This window comes from Lepisma saccharinum, chromosome 10 (genome assembly GCF_977018435.1).
Source record: "Lepisma saccharinum chromosome 10, izLepSacc3.1, whole genome shotgun sequence".
Classification (NCBI taxonomy): domain Eukaryota; kingdom Metazoa; phylum Arthropoda; class Insecta; order Zygentoma; family Lepismatidae; genus Lepisma; species Lepisma saccharinum.
The window spans coordinates 34,307,992-34,331,628 of record NC_139238.1 but is presented as its reverse complement, the minus strand read 5'-3'; the positions used below and the strand labels follow the sequence as shown (position 1 = coordinate 34,331,628).

Below are 23,637 nucleotides of genomic sequence, written 5' to 3'. Positions count from 1 at the left end.
TTGCGCAATGAGTCCGAATCGTACGCGACGATCTATTCCTACACAATGGATGGACAATCATCATTTTTGCCCTGTAAACCTAGGACATCTATCGTTTTTCCCCTGCACACATTTTTTTAAACCTTCATTAAATATGTCTCTCTCAGCACTTTTAGCCTGTTTTGACATTTTAACCGTTAGTGTGGACTGCCTTTAATATCAAGGAAGCAAAATATCAATTTTTGTGATTTTGTGACATTCATCTTTTTTCCCCTGTACCCTTCATATTTTGTTCCTGGCAAGATTATTCACATTTTGTAAGAAGAAATATTATTTTGAAGTGAGAGAAGCTATAGTTCGACCACAAGGAAAAAAACCTTTCGTCAAACGCGTTCGCGCATCTTCCCTGCCGTTGTCGGTCCTCGGGGCAGTGTTGCCAGGTCAGACTTGAAAAAATCAGGAGATTGTTTCTTGAGAAACCAGAAGATCTGCTACAAAATCCAATGATCTAATAGTAGCGGATAAACGACGTCCGCAGATTTTTTCCAGCGAGGGGGAAACAAAGTTGTTGTTTTTTATTAGGCGGGTAAACTAGGCATATTAACCCGTAATAGCGTTGCCCTCTCAGAAAACACCAGTTGAGTTTGAAATTACCACGTTCCTATTATAATAATGGATGTAAATTACTGTGACTGAAAGCGACTCATAGGTCTGAAATAATAGATACTTTTATGTCAACATTCATTTTCCAGAAGGGAAGGGAACTAGGTAGGTTGTGAAAAACCTAGAGTTTCCAAGCAAAGGGTCACAATAAAAGCCCCCTGCTGCAGTGGCGCGTGTTGTTTTACGGTGTAAACGTCACAGATACTTTTGTAACAATGGTGCTAAACCCAGTACCCTGTGTTTGGCGAAAAGAAACCGAACATCTCCATTTCAGGAGTGGAAGTGTTTCAAACAAAAGATAGTAAACCATCGGAGGGACCCGACCAATTTTTTTCATCTCTTCCGCATCTCCCGGTGGTAAATCTAAGAGGGTGCACGGAAAACACCCTCAAGTTTGCCCTTTCTGAGCACCGACAAAAGGGTCTGCCATGCCTCTATTTTCGGACAGTAAATCGTAGAAAGTTGTGTTCACAAATGAAGCTAACGTGCCGCTCTTCGTTGTCGGGGATTTTCCACAATCTTTCAAGTCGAATGCTAACAATAACAAATTAATTTGCCTTCTGCTGGTGTTCGGTGTACAGGTATCGTTAGGGGTTGGCACGCGTCCTGCACCATAATGAGAAAATGAATTACGTATGTGAAATATATTGGTGAATTATACAGCTTGTCTTCCTCAATAATTTAAGATACCAACGCTAGGGTTCACCCATCTGTTAGAAATACCCCCTCCCCCCCCCCACACACATATATATATATATATAATAATAATTTGCCCACGCTATGAAGTCAGAGGTTCTACCTAGCCAGGCATGGACGTTTCACGGTTTCACTGTGTTTGTGTCACTTCATCCATGTCATCTCTTCTTCATTCATCCTTGTTGTCGTACTTACCTGTAGAGGCACAAAAGCGACGTAAAATAACTAAAATAGAAATAGAGTTTGGGGTGGGATAAAATACAGCCATCTTAAATAGTAATGTAGTAAAAGTGATAAAATAATATCCTAGCACAATTGAGTATCGTTTGACATAATTTCACAGTTCAAACAGCACTTTTCACGGCTGAGTGGAGTTCCACTCCACCTCTCTCTCCATGTTCAAGTAAGATGAGCAGGAAACGTGTTTTTGAGCAGGCCGTTGGAGGCGCCATAGCAATAGTTTATTATGGAATTCTCCAGAGAAATCAATAGGCCTGGCAACGCTGACGTTAGCCGGCTGAATGTTCCTTCCCCCCTGCCCTTTCCCGCACCCGCCGGCGCGATGTGCTTCTGCGCAGGTTTTTTTGCTTGTGGTTCCACTATAGTGTATTGTGTCGTTTCGTTGTGATCATAATATTACGAGACAGGAATGTGTGAGAAAGCACTTTAGCGAACTTTTTCCAGTATCATTTGTTAGTGTACTATATATTCCTGCGACACACGTTACTCAACCAGTGATGCCAAAAGCAGGGAAATTTCCCTCGGCACAGGGAAATTTGAGGGTGAAAAGGAAAAATTAATGAAAAATAGCTAAAAAACAGGGAAATTTAAACTCACATTTTCGTTCTTTTAAAAAGTTCGAAAACATTTTTTTCAGCGTGTACTTTTTCCAAATGAATAGTTAGTAACAGTGACACTTTTCAGTAAGCTTTCTTTCTCCCTGTTATAGATGACCTTGACCGGTCAGTCTCTTATTTGTCGCGTTTCCTAGAAAGGCCTCAAGGCACGAGCCGCGCTGCACCTGGAAAGAATTTGGGACGCGATTTTAGTGGCTGTGTGTGTGACTTTGTGTGTCCTGTGTCGTTGCAAGGAGAATGGAAGAGGTGACTGATAGGAAGCTACCTGCAGCTCCCAAAAAGGTTAGAATACGTCGTGGGGGATTTATCTGCGGATGAAAATATGTCTGGGAAACATGTGAAAAAATTTCGTATTGAGTGGCAGGAAGACCCGCAGTTCAAAGGCTGACTACAACTAGTTAAAGGTAACGAGTGTAAAGCCCCTATCACACGGAACTGGATTTCTAGTAGGAATGCCCTAGTTGGCGCTGAACTAACTTAAGCCCCTATCACACGGAACTGGATTTCTAGTTGGAATGCCCTAGTTGGCGATGAACTGACTTTCTGGGTAGTAATCATGGCCGCTTGGCTGACTGCTTGACTGGTTTTGAGGAATAGGACATGTTCTAATTGCTACTAACTTCTTCGACTAGATTCTGTGGAACAGCCAATCAGAGCAAAGTTTGGCCATGTGAAGATATTCTGTGAGTTTGTAAAGTAGCCTTTTTTTGTCTGTGGCTTCCGAGTGCATACAACACGAAAGGCATGTTTACAATTGAAAAAGCTAAAATATTCTTCCATACGTGTATAGTAAACGTTGTAAAGTACGTATTTTATCAGCGCCGTTCTTATCTACCTAAAACCATTTAATGCGATGCGATATTCCTCTCGGTTGGATAGTTATCGTATTTTAAAAGTGTGAAGTGATACGTTGTTTACATCTCGCGCGGCCGCCATTATGGGAACGAAAGACTATCGACAAGTACGGTATAACAAGTACCGTGTGAGACGAAAACTAGCAAATGGGTAGCCAGTCCAGCGTCAACTAGAGCATTCCAAATAGAAATCCAGTTCCGTGTGATAGGGGCTTTACTAGGTAGCAATCATGGCCGCCTGGCTGACTGCTTGACTGGTTTGGAGGAATAGGACATTTTCTAATTGCTACTTGCCTCCCTCGACTGGATTCGGTGTAACAGCCAATCAGAGCAAAGTTTCGCCATGTGAAGATAATCTGTGAGTATGCAAAGGAGCGTTTTTGTCTGTGGTTTCCGAGTGTTACTCCAGCAATATATAACGTATACAGCATGAAAGGCGCTTTGAGTTACACCATCTATGCTGAGCAGGGTTGGCATGTTTAAAACAAAAGTGTTTAAAACACTTTGTTTTAAACGTTTAAAACACACGGCTTTGTTTTTTTTACAAATGTTTTAAACGTTTAAAACAATGTGTTTTAAACATGTTTTTTTTACAAGTGTTTAAAACACATTTTGGTGGTAGATATTTTATAGTCTGTGATATTTTTTTTGTTTGGCAACCCTATTTTTCATTTAATCTGTGTCAATTAATCCGTGCTTTGCAGGTCTCACTTATCGCACAACACTTGAGCAACCTTTCTTCTGACGTTACGGGAGAAAGCTTTTTAATTTTAGGCTAAATGCCTATGTTGTTAGGTTAGGCAAGCTAGCTATGTATGCACAAGGTAGCAAAATTGTTGTGCGACAAGAAAGACCCGTTCTTTACTGTAGAAATCGAAACCTCTCAGTTCCTTGTTTCGTATCGTCCTGTAAGTTTGAGACTGGTGGAAGCTTGAAATGGAAACTAATTATCTAAATACACAATGCGTGATTTTGATCATGACGTGATTTTTTTTTTCTTTTGCGATACGATTCATTGGTCTGTATAACTGAATGAAGCGCAGATGCTTACTTTTGGTAACATAATTTTGTACTTTGAAAGATAAATTCATCTGAAGAATCCATTATGACACTGCAGGTTGTTTTCTGCTATATAAACTGTTCAGGCAGCAGGAAATATTTCACCGTGATTTTTTCAGGACGAAGATAGTAATTCTAAAATATTTAGTTTCTTGAAATTTAGATGAATATAAATCGTAACCTACTTCAGTAGTGGCGGAAAAAGGGGGGGCTATTACCCACAACTTTTGTACCTGCAGACACGGGCGCCGACTTGTCAAAATTATTGGGGGGGGGGCTCTGATCACTGAAATAAATTAATGAATGACTCACTCTCTCCCTTTTTTAAGTTTTGGCCTCAGTGTTCGGAATCTCATAAAAGCTAGGGGTGTGCGGGATCCCGAAAAGTCAGGACCGGGATCGGGAAAAAAAATTCCCGTTCCGATCCGGACTTCGGGAAATGATTTCCCGAATTTTCGGGATCCCGTGCAGTGGGGAAATACCGAATGCTCATTTGAAAGTGTCGTTATTTCTCGACGTTTTCTGCAGTGTCAATTTCTGGAACTTACCGTAATTGTTAGTTTTTAATCCAGAAATCACTTAAAGTGAAAATGACGTGTATAATTCGAGATTTTCAGAGTTTCGGGAAATTTTTAAAAAATATTTCCCGACTCAGTAGGGAAATTGAAAATTTTTCCCGTCCCGATCCCGTCCCGCACACCCTTAATAAAAGCCCATGAATTCCTCAAAAATATCATTTTTTTATTCACAGTTCGAATGCAGAATATTAATTGTCTACGGATGGATATGTCACAAGTTTCGTCAACCGTCAACCATAATAGCAAAATATTCCCGACTTTTATTATCTGCTACCACGGAGCGTAAAAGACATCTCCCTAATATATCAATGATCTCGTTCTGAATGTCATGCGAGAGCCATTTGTAGCCCGAACGTCCCATCCACTACCCTAGTTCATGCACATCGTCTTTTGAAACTCTTTTTTAGTAAAAATTTTAACAATACTCATAATTACATACTTAGTATATACTAGTAATAAATCATGCGTTTTGCTGTCTCTGGTCATAGCCTCCCCAAAGTTGATGGTTTAGCGGTTTCAACCCCCAAAGTTGATGGTCTAGAAAATTTTAAATGTGTATTAAAAGTTAAGTTCATGTGGCACAATTCAGAGTAAACTTTACAAGAGAAGCAAAATAATACATTAGATCCTCTTAAGCAAAATTATTTGGGAGGATCTGCCCCTACATTGTTAATATTGGGGGGCTAGAGCCCCCCAAGCCCCATGGAGTTGGCGCCTATGCCTGCACTAGAGGTGTGCGGTATCCCGAAAAGTCGGGACCGGGATCGGGAAAGAAAATTTATGTCCCGATCCCGACTTCCGGAAATGACTTCCCGACTTTTTGGGATCCCAAGCAGTTTGGAAATGGTCATTTTTAAAACGTCGTCAATTCTAGACGTTCTCTGCATTGTGGTGTTGTACCAGAAGTGCAAAAACAAGCACTTAAGATGGAAATTACGGGTAGAATTCGAGATTTCAAGAGCTTTGGGAAATTTCGAACACTTCCCGTCCCGAAAATTTTCCGACTTTTTCGGGAAATTGAGAATTTTCCCCGTCCCGAATGTCGGGATTTAAAGAATTTCCCGTCTCGACCCAAAAAATTCTGTCCCGCACACCTCTTCCCTGCAGTATGGTAAACCTTATCTCCAAAGGTAAATAAACTGTCCTTGTCGCCATTGAACTCATAAAAATGAGTATTTTTTCTCTTTAACGATTTTAAGTATAATTTACTGGGAAAAGGTTGAATTTGTTTTGTTTAAAACATGTTTTTTTTAACTCATGTTTAAAACTATGTTTAAAACAAAAAAAACATGTTTTAAACAAAAAAAACAGTTTGTTTTGTTCTTTTTAAAAAAAACACAAATTTTGCCAACCCTGATGCTGAGTTCACGGTGTTTATATTTCAAACAACTAAAATATTCTTCCATACGTGTACAGTAAACGTAGTAAAGTACGTATGTTTTTAAGCAGCGCCATTGTTTTGTACCTAATAACGTTTTATACGAAACGCTAATTCTCTCGGTTGAATAGTTATCGGCTTTTAAAAATGTGAAGTGATACATTGTTTACATCTTACGCGGCCGCCATTACAACTTCCCTCGTATGGGAACAAAAGTCTATCGACAAGTACGCTGATAAGTTTCGTGTGAGGCGAAATGTAGCAAATTGGTAGCCAGTCCAGCGCCAACTAGGGCATACCTACTGATAATCCAGTTCCGTGTGATGCGGGCTTAAGTGTAGGTGCATAGCTTTATGATTTTCATAAATATTTAATAATAATAATAATAATAAAGTTTGTTCCTCAGGCAAAACAGGCGTCAAAAGAAAAATATTAACAGCAGGCCCCTAGCTAAGCTTTGACAATGGGTGGGTTTCAAAGTCCGACAATCATTGCGCCGCAGACGATATTTTTTTTGGTTTGGGGATTTTTTCAATACATTAGTGTTTTCTTTTAAAATTCAAATGTTTATTTTAGGATAATTATATTATGAAACTATGATCAGTTTCTAGTATTTTATTCAATGGGGGTTTGAACCCACTAAACCCCCTTATATACGGTCCTGATTAACAGTTATAGTAATACAAAGATACAGCTTCAGATGTCTTTTGAAAATCGAGGGAAATTTAGGTCGAAAAAGGGAAATTTTACACTGGTAAAAGGGAAATCCTGCATTCGGAGATTGGCAACACTGTACTCAACACAAGGACGATAGTATTACAGTATCTTGATTTGAGACAGAAAATAGACGAGCAAACATGTCGGATGATATATTGTCGTTATCTCTGGGTGAGTAGTCAATACTTTATATATATATATTTTTATATAGCAGGGTTGATTTTGGGTAATTCGTTGTCACATCAAAACCAGGTGATAATGAGTCTTGGGAGATCATGTTTCAAGCGCATGGCCCAAGCAATGTGTTCCTAATAGTATGTCGATCAGGTGCCAAAGAGAAGTTGGTGTCGCATATGAATGTAGATTAATTTGAAGGGACAAAGTTTGTATGGTGGCAAACTAACGCGGGCAAGAACAGTGTGGACACGCACACAGTTTTAAATATAAATTGTTCTCTTTACTTTACTTGAATCATCTTGCTGCAGAATATTTACTAGCGCAACAATAACAATACGTAAGGAAGTACGAGATTACGAACATGCTTGAGTTCTTTCAAAGAGTTTAAAGTTTCTAAATAATAGTAGCATTTGCCTTGTCAATGCAGTGTTCGAATGGCAGTTTAAAACAATAACTTAGTTTGAAGTACTGCATCCTTACAAGGCATTTAGCAAATTGCGTTACAAAATCTAAATTTGGCAAGCATTTACTTCACATGTTTTCATATGAGGCACGAGGGAGTTTCATGCTTGAGACCAGATGTTACGTGATCAGGTGTTGGAACCATTTAAGGACGTTATTTTAATGATAAAAGTCCATAGACCTAACCCGCCTAACCTAACAACAAAAGTATTGGCCCAAGTTCCGTTTGTTTTATTGCGATTTCATCATGTTATAGGTATGCATTTTTTATATGGTTCGATTTCGATTTACGTCTGTTGACACATACTGCAGAGTACTTAATTTGGTAAATTTCTCGTATCGGACAAACAGCTGAAATTTCCTACTTCTTTTCATTTCAATATTTGTACTTACGTATTCTGCACTGACAAACATTGCTGAAGGTACATTTCGCTAATTTCACCGAAAATAGCTATATTTGCGACATATCGAGTAAGTTTTCTTGGTTGCTTCTTCCCTTCCGCAACACGGGAAATGGCCGTCACAGTTTCACCACCGTAGTCCATATGCAATGTTTCAACCCCACCACGCGTAGAAAGTGCAAGATAAGCGAAATTGAGTGATCCGCGATCGGCACAATTGCTCATTATTTAGCGGTGAGGAGGAATGTCGGAAATGTGTTCGGGAATGTAGTTTTGATCCATTTTAATGCGAATGCATGTGGTTTTCTACAAAAATCTATTTCCGACGAGCTATTGCTGCTGCCGCTATTTGCTCTCTGCACGAGAGCACAATACACGCTATTGCTGCTGTTAGAAGCCGATGTTGTCCGAATGTGGGAAACGTGTTCGGGAATGAAGTTTTGATCCATTTTAATGCGAATGCATGTGGATTTCTACGAAAATCTATTTCCGACGAGCTATTGCTGCTGCCGCTATTTGCTTTCTGCATGAGAGCACAATACACGCTATTGCTGCTGCTAGAAGCCGATGTTGTCCGAATGTGGGAAACGTGTTCGGGAATGAAGTTTTGATCCATTTTAATGCGAATGCATGTGGTTTTCTACGGAAATCTATTTTCGACGAGCTATTGCTGCTGCCGCCATTTGCTTTCTGCACAAGAGCGCAATACACGCTATTGCTGCTGCTAGAAGCCGACGTTGTCCGTATATGCTAAATTGGACGAAAGGAGTGCTAATGGAACCTAACCTAACAGGCCTAACCTAAACTAGTAGGCATACCTCGTCCCCGTGATGGTCCGTGGGGCTATCGTGAATTTTTAGGCTAACGTCAATGGTTTTTGGGGCTACCCGTGGATGGTTTGAGGGAAATAAAGAACAACAGTAAGTACTCGTTAATGTACGAAATATACATTATTTTCGTTACAAATTCATTATTTCACCTAAAGAAATGTTCCGCAATGCAGAATGTTACGTTAACTACATTAACGAGTACTTACTGTTGTTCCTTATTTCCCACAAACCATGCACGGGTAGCCCCAAAAACCATTGACGTTAGCCCAAAACTCTAGATAGCCCCACGGACCATCACGGGGACGAGGTATGCCTACTAGGTTAGGTTAGGCCTGTTAGGTTCGGTTCCATTAGCACTCCTTTCGTTCAATTTAGCATCCGCGCATCCTGCACACGTCATTTTCAAAACGTTCATCACGTTCAACTGATCATACGTATTTAAACGTGTGACCAGTTACATAAACGTATGTTTGGAAACACTGGCCCGGATTACGTCATCACGCACAGGCTACATCCACCTGGAAGTAAATGGATGCAAGAGCTCTCGTGCAACGGTCACACATTTATATCGAAAAAAAGATGATTAACCGGCAAAATTGAATGAACGATGCGAGAAAACACTTCCCCGAACTTCCACAACTATAAAGAAACTGCATTCGGTAAGTAATTTCTCCTGTAAATTTGACGAAATCCGTTTGTCCGATACGAGAAATTTACCCTTAATTTGCCACTCCAAATTTTGGAATCCTGAAACCACCAATACAACTATTAAGTTTTGTGGTCGATTTCAAGAAGGGCAACTAGAGTTGCATAAAAGTCGACTTTTTTGAATGGACGGTTTTTTTCTCTCTAGAAAGCCAGCTTTTGGGGGGGGGGAGGGGGTGGACAGCCTAACCAATCTCACTTTAAGTAGTTGAAAGTTTAGAGGTTTGTAATGCCATATTTTGGATTTTACTAAGGAATTTTACATGGTGAAGCAGCGAAAAATCACAAATTTTCTGTTTCTTCTACAGGATGTCCAAAAAGTTACACAGTGGAGACTTTGAACATACGTAACTTTTGTACAAAAAAAGTGATAGAGACATGATTCTTACATTGAATATTAACTTTTTCGCAGAAAACAAAACGCATTCACATTAAAATGGATCAAATCTACATTCAGGAACTTCCAAAACGCTCAAGAAAATGATTTCCATAAGTACTTTCTCCTGTAAATTTGAAGGAATCCGTTTTACCCATATGATAATGTTACCTAACTTTGTCCATGTTGATATTTTTTAAACATTAAACTAGAAAATCACAATGTGCATGAACATTCAGTGTGGCGAAAAGTCACTAAGGTGTAAAAAAGTTTTTGTATAATGTGAAAGCAAACATGGATAATACACAGTTGTGGAGTTACTTGCAAAAATATTCGATGTGTATTGATGGTCTCTGTGGATCCTCCAATTAGTATGCTGTAGGCACGAACCTAACTTTCATATCTAATTAGTACGCCACAGGAACCTAACCTAACTTATTAGATAGTGCTAAAGACCAGAAATTATATGATCAGGTGTTGGAAAGTATTTACCAAAGCAATTTTAATGCTAAAAACCCTGAACCTGAACTGCCTAACCTAACAACGAAAGCATTTAGGAAGGTAATACCCCTCCGTACTTATGTCATGTGCAGAAAAGAAGTACTTGTCTCCTGCACTGAAATAAATGCACACTAACGTAAGCATCATACACATGAACAACTAAAGAATACACACATACGTGTAGGCCTGGTTGCAGACCATGCACATGCAGTTTAAAATCTGGTGAAAATAGCTCAAAAGCTTGCCTCACCCATCACCTGGTGAAAATAGTCACTCCGAATAAATAAATAAATAAATTAATTAATTAATTATGGAAATATCATGAGTAATAGTTAAATTTTGTTGTTTTTTTGGTATAGAAAATTACATTTTACTTAGTTGTCAACCACTGGATCTAATAAACCGGTATGATTTTACAGTACCAGGGGTTAGATTAGGTTAGGCTAACATAGTTAAAATTTGGGGTTGTATTAATATCAAGAATTTATACTTAGTTTTTTAAGTATTTGAAACACAAAAACTTGTGAAAAACTTTGGTTTTCTTGAGAAATTGAGGGTGTCTGTTGCGATCACAGACCCGCAAGTCCATTCTGTGCTCTGAAAAGCAAAATGTGAGTGAGCCTACAGTTTAAAATGAGATCCCAGTCATGGAGCCTCTTTTGCAGATTGAACCTGTGGCCCCTTGATTACAAAGTGATGGCATTATTTTATGTAATTGGGGAAGCTCATTCTTATAAATATAATTTGTCAAAAAGCCAGGTTCTATCCAACAACAGTACTCTGCAATTATAATTAGCTTTTTGGCTTGTACAGGCTAAATGAAATCTTAATCTCATAATAGGTGTACTTCTGTTGCATTATGAATAGTAATTTATTGTATTGTCGTGAAACATATAATAGTTTGATATTTGCATTTGTTCTATGTTTTACATCTACCTTTACAGGCACAAACTATGAAAGTTAGTCCATTGTATGCTCTTATATGCTAATCGGACTGAACTTAAAGTTTTAATGCAATAAGATGCATTGTGAAGTATTTAATGGCATGGATATATAGATTTTGAATACTCCATAAGTATTCTAACTGAAATGACCCCTCCCTTTCCCCACAATATTTCCTTTCTTTTGGGAGGAAGAATAGGGCTGGCAGATATACCTAAATTAACAGTTCCAAATATTTGATGATTTTCACAAGTTTTTGGAGCATTTGGAAGTAGTATGGTGATGGGCCTGTCACAATCAGATAAAAATTGCATTTTTTTTTTTAGAAATAATATTTTTAAAATGTTTATCTATCAGATATATCTGCGTGACTCTGTGAAAACTCAAGAAATGTCTCAAATATAACATTTTATGTGAACAAAAAATTTACCTAAAACAGAAACCTCAGAAGATGCCAAAATATATAAATACATTAAAATCCTGACCCTATTTATCATACACTGGAAATTTCACATTCATTTTCTAGAATTGTAAGTATCGTTACTATTTTCTGTTTGTGCTTATTTATATTGATTATAACACCATTAAGCCTTGTTTCCATGATTATGAAAAACAAAATATGCTGACCAAGGCAGTAATTTATTTTATTAAAAACATAAACTAACGTAACGTTATATTGATTATGTTGTAGATGAGATAATTAGACAACAGAAGCAGAAGAGGCCAAACAAAAATACAAGGAACCAGCAAGGGGGACGAAGGAATACGTTTCACATGGTAAGTTTCTTTACATTTTTTTCTCTCTTCCCTGTTGTTTTGTCACTATGTAAGCCCATTGAGGTCCCCGGCTTTCTTTGACAAAGTTACCGGTGTAACACCAGAGGCTTTGGGTTTTTACCCCTGGTTAAGGCATGTATGTACTGTACTGTGTGTGTTACCGACTTCCATTTCATCATTCATTATAACAAATAACACAAGAAGTAGAAAGAAAGACAAAATAATGTAAATTGAAATAAATGCACCTTGAAATTATACCATATTTCTTTATGATTCCATCCAGTGGCAGCTGGCTGTCTGGCTCTGTATGTGTGCACTCCAGCCTCGCATCCAGAAGAAGTATTATCAACCCTCCAAAATATTCACACCGATTTTTGTATACACAATGATGCTAAATGTATTGGCACATTGTGCCTCCAAGTAATTGGTGTTAAAGGAAGACAAAATATTAAAAAAATAATAATAATAATATTTTTTTAAAAAAATGGCATTCTGCAGACCCCTGAGGCCACCTCAATAGACCAAAGTGAATGAAAAATGTAGTATGTAGCAGTGGTACACTCCTATAACCATGCAAAATTTAGTTGAAAACAGGCTGATACTTCTTGGGGTAATAACAGTGTATAAGGACAGCAGTATTATCAGTTTACAAAGACAATTTCCTTAATTTTGCTCTGCGACACCAGGGGTCCTGGGTTCGAATCCCAGCATGGGCATGGATGTTTGTGAATGTCAAATGATCAATTTCATCACTCATCCCCATCTTAGCAAATTAGCCAAAAGTGGCACAAAAAGTGAAGTAAAATAAAGCAAATCTACAACAATAATAATTTCCTGAATTCCAATAGTAACAAAGGATATATTTTTTTGTAATTCGAGTATGTATTACCTTTAGAGGCATGCATATGAAGAAAAGAGAGAGAACTGAAATACCTGGTGGCCACGTTAATTGCTACCACAAATTTTATAAATCTGTCCTTTACCCCCTGTGTTCCCTTCCCCTTGGACCCTTAATTGTCACACATTGATTAAAGTATTGCTTTTTACTTATTATTACATGTAACATTTAAAATTTTCAATAGCTGTCGTTTGAGAGTTATAGTAACTTTTATAAATGTACCCCATATTGTTACAATGGGTAACAAAGGACCTTTGATCAAAGCCAGCCTTCTTGAATGCCATAATTTTGGGTGGTTTTGTTTAAAACAGGCCATCTGCTAAAGGATTTGTATAATTATGCAAAATAAGTTGTCCTCTGCTTCAGCAACTAAATTTTTTAGGCTTGCATTGAGTAACACTAAATGAATACACAGTGATGGACAATTTGCATCTTATGATCTTTGCAGTAAAATTATAAAATACCTACAGGAATACAAATTTGTAGCATCTCTAATTTTATTGTACGATGAGACAAAATTTGGTGTGTCCGTTTTATGCTCCAATAAGCTAATTGTGGGCTGTGTGGATGAGCACATGAGATGGTCCAGTCCCCCTTATACAGGGAGGTTATTTCAGTCGTTCACCGCCAGCGTGACGGCCGTTCCGCGGACTCTTCATGCAACAGGTCCCGGCAAATTGCGTTCAGGAAGTCCGTAACAGAAACCGCTTGTTTTGTAATGTTTCCACTTTTCACAATTACAATTACAGTTACAATTACAATTGAAATAAGCACGTACCTTGTCGCACGGATGCAGGAAAAGGTGTCCTCCCAAATACAAATATTTCCGGCACCTTATTTCTGACATCTAATCTTAGATTAGACATCGCTACTTTATCCTCAGTTGACAGAAAGGGAAGACAGCATCCCGGCGCATAAAGCAAACCGAAAGCGTAAAATGATATTTAAAAGTAATAATAATGATGATCACTAACCTCCTGTGTTATAAGAGATGTTGAAAATGACTTCCTTCAACAGCAATACAACACGTTTCTTAGGTTCAAGAGATCCTGTCTATCGTAATCCCTGACCACTTTTCTGCAAGAATTCGTTTTCACGTAATTATCGTACATAAAAACTCTATGTTCAAGACTATATTTGTTTAACGACATAAGTAATGAATGAATAACAATTAACACACAATAAAGCACTGGCCACAAGTAAGCACATTACAATAACAACACGCGTACTGTTGAACGCAAACAGAATTGAACATGAACGAACACTGACGTCTGGTAGCCGACAGTGTTGCTAACCATTTTTCGGCAATGTCCCTACAGACGTAGTCAAAATGTCCCTACAACTGACCAAATGTCCCTACGCCAAGTAAAGTGACTAAAAAAAAAACACCTCATGAGCATGCAAACAGAAGATAAAATATACACATTTACTTACCAAATCTTTCTGCTCGGTGCTTCCACAATTAATGAAGGAGCGAATTTACAATACAGGACCTCTCCCCGATTTTTTGTAATATTTCGCATACTCACTAATTGAGGCCTCCTAATCACGAATTTGAAGTTAAAATTTGGGGGGTCACGTGTAGAAATTGCAAAATAAGTGACATTGAGTGGCCCGTGATCGGCACGATTGCTTATTATTTACCGGAAGATTTTGTGTTTCCAATACTTAAAAAACGAAATATACATTCCTGATATTACTACGACCCCAAATTTTAACTATGTTTGCCTATCCTAACCTAACCTAACCGTACCTGAATGGTTCGTGGGGCTATCCGTCAATGGTTTGTTGGGCTACCCGTGCATGTTTTTTTCGAGCCCAAATTTTAACTATGTTTGCCTAACCTAACTTAACCTAAACTTACCGAGAATGGTCAGTGGGGCTATTCCTGAATGGTTTTGCGGTAATTGTGATTACGAACCGATAAAAAATATTATTTTCGTAGCACTTTAACGGCAAACGTTCATCATCGAAGACGCCATTTTCGTATCCTGCAATTTTATGATTGATGTACTGTTGCCAAATTTACCTGTAATCAAATCAGTTCTTCTACATCGTGATTGTCGCTGTCACATGTAAGCACGTTCTTTGGGCAATATACTGAAATCCATAAGTTTATTAATTAGCCCACAGCCATCCTCCTGCACACTCCACCTAACAATCTGTACAACATTAACAACTTTTTTACTGTTCTCTTCCGCCATTCTTACACGATCCATGCTCTCCAAGTATGAAATCAACAGTGTGGCAATGCTGTAGACAGCGTAACTAATTTTAATTTGTTCATATCAACAAATATGGCTACCATACTTGTATACGGAGAATCATTGCGAGAATTGAAAAGCTTATTTTACAACTTCTACACGTTAATGAACATTTTTTCCCCCTCACCCCAACATGTTAACTTGAGATAAATAATCACGAATAATTATTTCGTGAGTATAAGACGTAGCATAGAAATTACAGAAGGGTCCGGTATTGTAAATTCTTGCCTTAATGAATAATAGGGGTGTGCTGGACAGAATTTTTTGGGTCGGGACGGGATCGGGACGGTAATTTTTTTAAATCCCGACATTCGGGACTGAAAAATTTGCAATTTCCCGACCAAGTCGGAAAATTTTCTGGACGGGAAATGTTCGAAATTTCCCGAAGCACTGGAAATCTCGAATTTTACAAGTCATTTTCACTTTAAGTGATTGTTTTTGCATTTCTAGAATAAAAACTTACAACTTTCGATAAGTTCCAGAAACTTACAAGGCAGAAAACGTCGAGAATTAACGACTTTTTAAAGTAAAGAATCCAGCACACCCCTAATGAATAACGTTGAGTCGTTTACTGTTGATTATGTTATTTGAAGTCATACATGCTGCTGCTGTGAAGAGATAGATGTTGGTTGGTGATGCTGTATTTCCTGCATTCTTTAACAACTTTGGTCCCATTTTATTTCCCTTTTTTGTTTTTGTATCACTTAACATTGAAAATATTCTTTCCGTTTCCGCGTTAGAATGCGGCAATGTTAGCACTATTTTCGCGAGAGTGGAAATGTTTTCAAAAAGGAACTTGCCTTGAAAGTTTTTGGTAACCGATAACATGTTCCAAAATTCTGATGGAGATCTGTTAGTTAGTTCTTTTTTCTCCTCCTCGCTAAAGTATCCAGATAAACTAATTCATAAAATGTAATTTACCAAGATTGAAAAAAGTACCTACGTTTTCCCTCATTTGGCAAAATCTGTCCCTACGTTCCTACGCGGGCGAAATTTAGTGAAAAGTCCCTACGGTTGGCATCACTGCCGACACGTGCAGTTTGAAGCGCCCTCTCGCGGCTGACAACTCACCCAACCCCCGATAAGCTGCAGGCGCTGTCGCGACAACTGAGAATAAAGTAGCGATGACTAATCTAAGATTAGATGTCAGAAATAAGGTGCCAGAAATATTTGTGTTTGGGAGGACACCTTTTCCTGCATCCGTGCGACAAGGTACGTGCTTATTTCAATTGTAATTGTAACTGTAATTGTGAAAAGTGGAAACATTACAAAACAAGCGGTTTCTGTTACGGACTTCCTGAACGCAATTTGCCGGGACCTGTTGCATGAAGAGTCCGCGGAACGGCCGTCACTCTGGCGGTGAACGACTGAAATAACCTCCCTGTATATTGTCACTGAAGTTCCTGGGTTCAAGACCTGGTGTGGGTGTCTTTTGTGTGTTTTTTCATCAATTTCATCTAATCATATCTAACAATCAATAGCCTAACTAAACGCACACTTTAAAGTCAGGGTTTCCATTAGAAAACATCAGAAAAATCAGGGAATCCAACCTACAAGTGAAAAACTTTAGAAACTTTCAAAATAGGCTATATCCAAAAACTTGAAAGAGACGGGAGAAGTGTTTTTGCCAGTTTTATTCTTTCCTTTTGTGATATATTTCAGTGGTGACTTGTAGCTTTTTTGAAGTGTAGGAAGAAGATATGTTAAACTGAGGAAGGTTTGAAAAATGCGTTCAATTACAATCTCACAAATTGCTTGTACTATCGATTGCATTTAGAATGTTACCTGCAGCCCCACACACAAGGTAGGGCAAGGGGTCCCTGCCCCCTTGAACTATGAAATTTTTGATGTGAATCTATAAAAAAACAATGAAAATACATGACGATATTTCAGATTTTGCAAGAATTTCGATTTTGTCCCCTCTCCCTGTCGTGTGGATTAAGGATAATAAAAAGTGCTGCTTAAACTCTGAAATTATGATAAATGCTTCTAAATTGTGCTAGGATTTATTATTAATTACTTTTTATTCTGATAACTACAGTTTTAAGTTCAATTATGCATATATTTTTCGAGTTTTAAACTTGCTTTATTTATTATTCACTACACAAAATTGTGTAGAATGGTTTGAGCATAGAACTTGAAACAGTTTGAGAAAATGGTTTGTTTTTCCGCCAACCTTCTATAGATTTACTGCCGTAAAATCTCCCCAGGAACAAAATCGACAGAATAAAGAAAAGATAGAGGATGATGGATCGTCGCATGGTTGTAAAAAAAGTGTGTCGCTGTGTGTGCATACTCCCTTTTATTTGAAACAAGTCCGCTAGTGAAGTATAAATAAGATTTGAACGTAATTTTATTTCAATTTCCTGAAAACCTATTCCTTTGAATTCGATTTCCCATTCCCAGGGACTCGCGTTTGCAGATTATACTAGATTTGACCATTATTCCAAAAGTAGGATGCTAGGGGCCAACGAAGATCAAACTGTGCTACGTTTAGTACCATTTTGATGGGGTTGGCACCACGATGATTCGTGGAAATTAACCCCTCAATGATTCCTCGCTGGATGCTTTAAAACCCCAACCTACCCTCTGCCCCTTTCCACTTCTCACCCATTAGTTTGTAGTGATACCAGCGAGGTTCCTCAGACGGGGCAGCAAAGCCTGTGTGTCCATCGTCTTTTGGCTGTGGCTGGAAGGAGCGTCACCAGTCAACTCTTGACAGTAGCTAACCTAGTCAATTGTACGTACATGGAGCTCATAATTTTATAACGTGCATTATTATTAAACTCTTAAAAAGTAGAGAAATGGAAGCAAGTATAAATGAACTGTATGGAAGTTCATCACTTCCTACATGGAGGAATCGCCCCTGATTTATTTTAAACATCATTGAGTAAACTTGAATATCTTGAATAGCAAGTGCAGTTTAAAACTTAGTTATTAACATGCCGGCCTCCGTGGCAGAGTGGTTAGCACAGCATGTTACAATGCCAGAGGTGCCAGGTTCAAATCCTGCCCTAGACATGGATGTTCTTTGTGAGTGTCCCTTCATCATGTCATTCTCATTGTTGTGATTAGCCAAAAATGGAAGAAAGCAATGCTAAATAACAAATTAAATTAATCATGGTGCAATCCCCCCCCCCCAAATCTCATCATGCGTCCCCCCAAAATCATGTGGTACATGAAGTATTTAATTACGATAGCGTATCTACTGAATGTAATGTTTTTTTTAAGCTTTATTGAACACTATACTTCATCTGCCCATCCTCCTTAAACAGAGGTTTCCATACCCCAGCTAGACTGTGGATGCATTACCCCTCAAAATATTTTGGGTGAATACGTAATAATTCATTTTATTTGAATACAATAGCCTGTTAAACTGTCCATATTTTTTAATGATTCAAATTTTCTAAATAACTGAAAGCTAGCAATCTCAAGTGTCGTAATTATGTAAATATGTATTTAGACAGTGTTTGTGGTTGGAGAACAAGATTTTAATAACCCACAATTTTGGTATTTAACACAAAGTCTTACACAAATTAAGATCGAAAATTACAGAACACTAACTAGAAATTTCAGTCTTACACAAATTAAGATCGAAAATTACAGAACACTAGCTAGAAATTCCTAAGGCCGGGATGAGATTATAATAAGGTGCCTCCTTCAAAAAACTCACCCCCTCTGCTTGGAGTAATTATATTTTTTTTTAGTAATCCACAGCAATAATTACATGGATTTCATCTTAAGTGCAAATTTCACTTGCTAAAGCAAATTTACCCTGCACTTTTGTAACACAACTTTGCGAGCCGAGCGAGCAAGAACATTTTTATATCCATTTCTGTGCAGGCTTGCAAGAATACTAATTTAATGGGACGTCAATACTTTCATAGGGTCCCTCGATATTTGGTGTCAAAACGTGCGCATACCATATCGCTAAATATAGTTTCCAAATTTAATGTTCGAACCCTAAAGAAATCCCTTTGACAATCTAAGATTTTACACTTTATTAAGAGCTCCATATCTCCTCCCCTCAAATTTAATATTCAATCCTCCAACCAAAATTTTGGACTTACTGTATACAAGGCACGTCCAGAAAGTAAGTTCCGTTTGGTAATAAAATTAAATTGTGTACAGATACAGAAAAGTTATTTATTGCACAAAATTCTACAACTCTTAAACTACTTTTCCACATAACTGCCGAAATTTTGCAGGCATTTGTCATAGCGTGGCACAAGTTTTTGTATACCTTCTTCATAGAAATTTGCCGCCTGTGTCTTTAACCAGTTGGAAACAGTTTCTTTCAGCTCGTCGTCATTGTTGAAGTGTTTGGTACCCAACGTGAGCAAAGTTTACGAAATTTCAGTTTTTCGGTAACAATTTCATGCATTAGTGATCCATAACGAGAGCACTAATTGTAAACCTTCGGTTTTCCTGGATCTTGTCATCAATCGCGTGAACCAGTTCTTCTGTAACCAAAGATGGACGCCCACTTCGTTCTTCATCGTGCACATCACTACGTCCGTCATTGAACTGTCGGACCCATCTTCTCACCATTGAATCACTCATCGCATTTGGTCCGTAAACATCGCAAATTTGCCGATAAATTTCACTTGGTTTCACTTTCCTCGCATTCAGAAAACGAATCACAGATCTGATTTCACAAGCGGCGGGATTTTCAATCAACACCGACATTGTAAAGAAGCACAACAAAGCGTACGTGACTGACAGCGATCTCCAAATGGCTCACGTTTCTTCTCCTTGATACAGAGCGTCTACCGCGCATGTGCGGAACTGCGATCGCAGCGCTGCAGCGGAGATAAATTGAAACGGAACTTACTTTCTGGACGTGCCTTATATATCGAAGAGTACCTAGATATTACCCCTTCCAAATTAAAAAATTCCATCCCCAAACCACATTTTCCGCTACAATCTCAGACGTAATATTAATACACAAGAGTTGGGTACCCCCAAATTTAATGCTCAGCCCCCCCCCCCCCCCCAACTAAAATTTCCAGGATAATCTAAGATTTAACACTGATATTCATTCAATATTCGGATATTGATCCCCTCCCCAACGTTTAATCCTCAATCCCGCACCAGAATCCATGTGTCGATTTAAGACCCAGTGTGTAAGAGTTGAATATCCACCCTTCCTTAATAATAATACTACCCGTTACAGTTTCCTTGGCAGTCTAGAATTTGCTATTTATGTAACAGCAATTAATAGTTAATAACGTAATTCAACTTGTGCCAAATGCTGTACTGTTTCACATCAAATTTCTATTTCACAAAAAATCGTCCCCCCCCAAAAAAAAATAAGTTGCTTGGACATAACATGAGTCCACAAACCCACCTGTGGGCAACTTTACCTCTAAATACTTCATTTTCTTCATCTAATGGATTAAATATGGTGTACCTAAGGTGTAAACGTCTTTACATTTATTTTGGAAAAATATATTTGGTCTAGTAATTAATTTGTGCGCCTGGACAAGAGATGGCGTAACAAGCGTATCGTCCCACAGTTCCGTGTATCCACACATGCGTTGAAAACTCCTGTCAGCGCGCATCGTTCGTAGTATAGGGCAGTTGATTGACGCGTCAACAACAGCATTTTGTAGTCAACTGAACATGGCGCAGTTTGTGCCAGATAAAGTGTTTTTGCGGAGTGTTCTGCTTCATTACTTTAACATGCAGAAAAGTGCTACCGAAAGTCATCGTATTTTGGTGGAAGTGTATGGTGACCATGCGCTAGCTGAGCGAACGTGTCAGAAGTGGTTTGCCCGGTTTAGAAGTAGTGATTTCGGCCTGGAAGACCAAGAGCGACCTGGACAGCCAAAAAAATTTGAAGACGAAGAATTGAGAGCATTGCTCGATCAGGATTCGTGTCAAACTCAGGAAGAACTTGCAGAAGCATTAGGCATTGATCAAACAACAGTTTCGAAATGCCTCAAAGCCATGGGAATGATTCAAAAGATGTCACATTGGGTTCCACATGAATTGAAAGGCAGATACGTTGAAAGACGAAAAACCATTTGCGAATTGCTGCTTCAAAGACAGAAAAGAAAGGGGTTTTTGCATCGCATTACAAGAACCCGAAACAAAAAAAGACCTGGGTGAAGCCAGGTGAACCAGGTCCATCACAACCGAAACAAGATATTCACTGTGCATATGGTGGGATATGAAAGGTGCGGTGTACTATGAGCTTCTGCAACCGGGTGAAACTATTAATGGAGAACGTTATCGACGACAATTAATGTGTTTGAAGCAAGCTCTGGCCAGAAAACGACCAGAATGGGAGAACAGACATGATAAACTTATTTTTCAACATGATAACGCTCACCCACATGTCGCAAAACTGGTCAAAACCTATTTAGAAAATGTCGGATGGGAAGTTTTACCCCACCCGCCGTATTCACCAGACGTTGCTCCTTCGGACTACTATTTGTTCGATTGCATGAATAACGATTTGATTGGACAGCGGTTCACTTCTTCAGAAGATATCGAAAAATGGGTCTCTGACTGGATCGCTTCAAAGGATGAGGACTTCTTTCGCCACGGAATCCGTAACTTACCTGACAGATGGGCGAAAGTGGTGGCTCACGATGGACAATATTTTTCTTAAGGTATTTATGTATTTTGTGTTTGAACTACAGCTTCAATGTGTGCGTAACAACCGCACAAATTAATTCCTAGACCAAATATAAATGTTGAATTTTATATTACATTAAAGAAAAAAATCCCCCAACCCAAAATTCCGATGGTGCAATCTGCGCCATAATCCCCTACCTGTGGGCACCCCTGAAATGAATTAGTTATTAGCATGTTCAAGTATCACAGAATGATCTGGAAATTTATTTTAAAATTACTTTGATTTGTGTGTGTGTATGTTGTTAGTCTTCTTTCATATGTACGTATGAGGGTCATTCGGAAAGTAAAGAATGTTTCACCATGCAAAGGTAATTATTGGTAATACGATATAAACAGAATATACATGTGTTGCCACATACATTCACCTTCTTTCCCACATAGTTGCTTTGTACATTGAAGCACTTGTCGTACCTCGACTCTAGTTTTAACTATTTCCTCCTTGTACCATGTTTCTGCCTGGCGATTCAACCAGTCCATGACAGCATCCTGTAGGTTCTCATCACCTGCAAAGCATTTACCAGCAAGGTGCTCCTTCATCTCTTGAATGATGCAGTCCACCTTTTGGTTTCAGTGCATCCATGATGGGAGACGGTGGCTCTGATTGCACCACATCAGTAACATTTGTTCTTCCAGTTATAAACCTTACGCATCATTTGCCACATTCATATCACCTTTGCCATAGATTCCATGTCACTTGATCTAATGGGGGAAAAAAGAAAACCTTACCTGTTGGTAGGATTTGCAGTCAGCACCTTGAGTGTTACAGCTCATTATACTCTCCATGTGAATAGGTGAGCGGCACCAACTACACATACGAATATCTATATCGCCCTGAACACAGCAAATGAATGATGGGGCTGCAACGAAACAGCCACAGAGTTGTATATGTGTGAACATTACTTTCTGAATGACCTACTTTCTGAATGACCTATGTGTTAAACTCAAGATGATGATAATACTGTTCGTTTTTTTCCCTTTTTTCCTCATCGTTTAGTTTGAATATGTAACATCTTTACATGTAATGGGATAAAAATCACTTATGATTAATTTATATATTCATTAAGTTATGGTAATATAGTACGTGTAACTAAATTTTCTTGTAGATACACAGTGTGTCCAGGGTAAGGGTATCCAAAAATAACAATTTACACTACAAGAACACTTGCTGTATATTCTCAATCTGAAGCTCATCGATAAGAAATTGCTCCAAAATTGGTTTTGTCACACTTTGGAGGTTACTTCTTCAGTGTGTGACCAGAAGTCGCAGATGTGCAAAAAAAAGATGTGAGAATGGCAGTTGGCGTAGTCCAAGAAGTGGATGCCACAGCAGAAGGTTCAATCTTTGCTTTGGTTACCCAAATTTAAATCAGTTACTAGTGTTCGGTGGACACACAAAAGGAGTGAATGTGGATCCTCTCACAATTTGGAAAAGCACATTGTTGAACCAGTTGCTCTAATAATGTCTCAGATTCCGCAAAATGCTTGTCAAGAGCTCGTGTATCATTCTGACATGTGCCAAGCTACCAGAGGTACCGACACTGAACTTCAAAGCTTGGCGAGTTAGTAAAATAATCAAATATTTTAATAAGCTTTATAATGGCTGAGATGCATGTTTTCATTTTTGGATGTTTTCACCTGGACACCCTGTATGTGTATTGAATTCACAATTTGCAATTGAGAGTAGCTGTGATGTGATACTTCTAATGTGTGTTGTTCTTCTCAGCGCTGGGGTGGCCCAAGGAGGTACAGAAACAGGCAGGGAGGACAACTGCGCGCCGCTGGACTGACCCCCTTGGTTAGAGATGCAAGGGCCGAGGTACACAATTTATCTGTTATCCATACACAAATGTTATAAATTAGTGATTCCCAGTTAGAAAA

General features: G+C 38.5%; 1 protein-coding gene across 3 annotated transcripts in view; it reads left to right on the top strand.

Moving 5' to 3' along the window:
• The first annotated feature begins 6,876 nt into the window (after positions 1 to 6,876).
• LOC145993859 (uncharacterized) overlaps positions 6,877 to 23,637 on the top strand; it is a 32,464-nt gene continuing 15,703 nt past the window's right edge. For all 3 annotated transcript variants that reach the window (XM_083129718.1, XM_083129717.1, XM_083129716.1), the window contains exons 1-3: positions 6,877 to 6,952; positions 11,867 to 11,952; positions 23,483 to 23,575. In XM_083129718.1, coding sequence (XP_082985844.1) covers positions 6,922 to 6,952; positions 11,867 to 11,952; positions 23,483 to 23,575 — 210 coding nt within the window. In that variant the 5' untranslated portion in view covers positions 6,877 to 6,921. The remainder of the gene's footprint in view (positions 6,953 to 11,866; positions 11,953 to 23,482; positions 23,576 to 23,637) is intronic.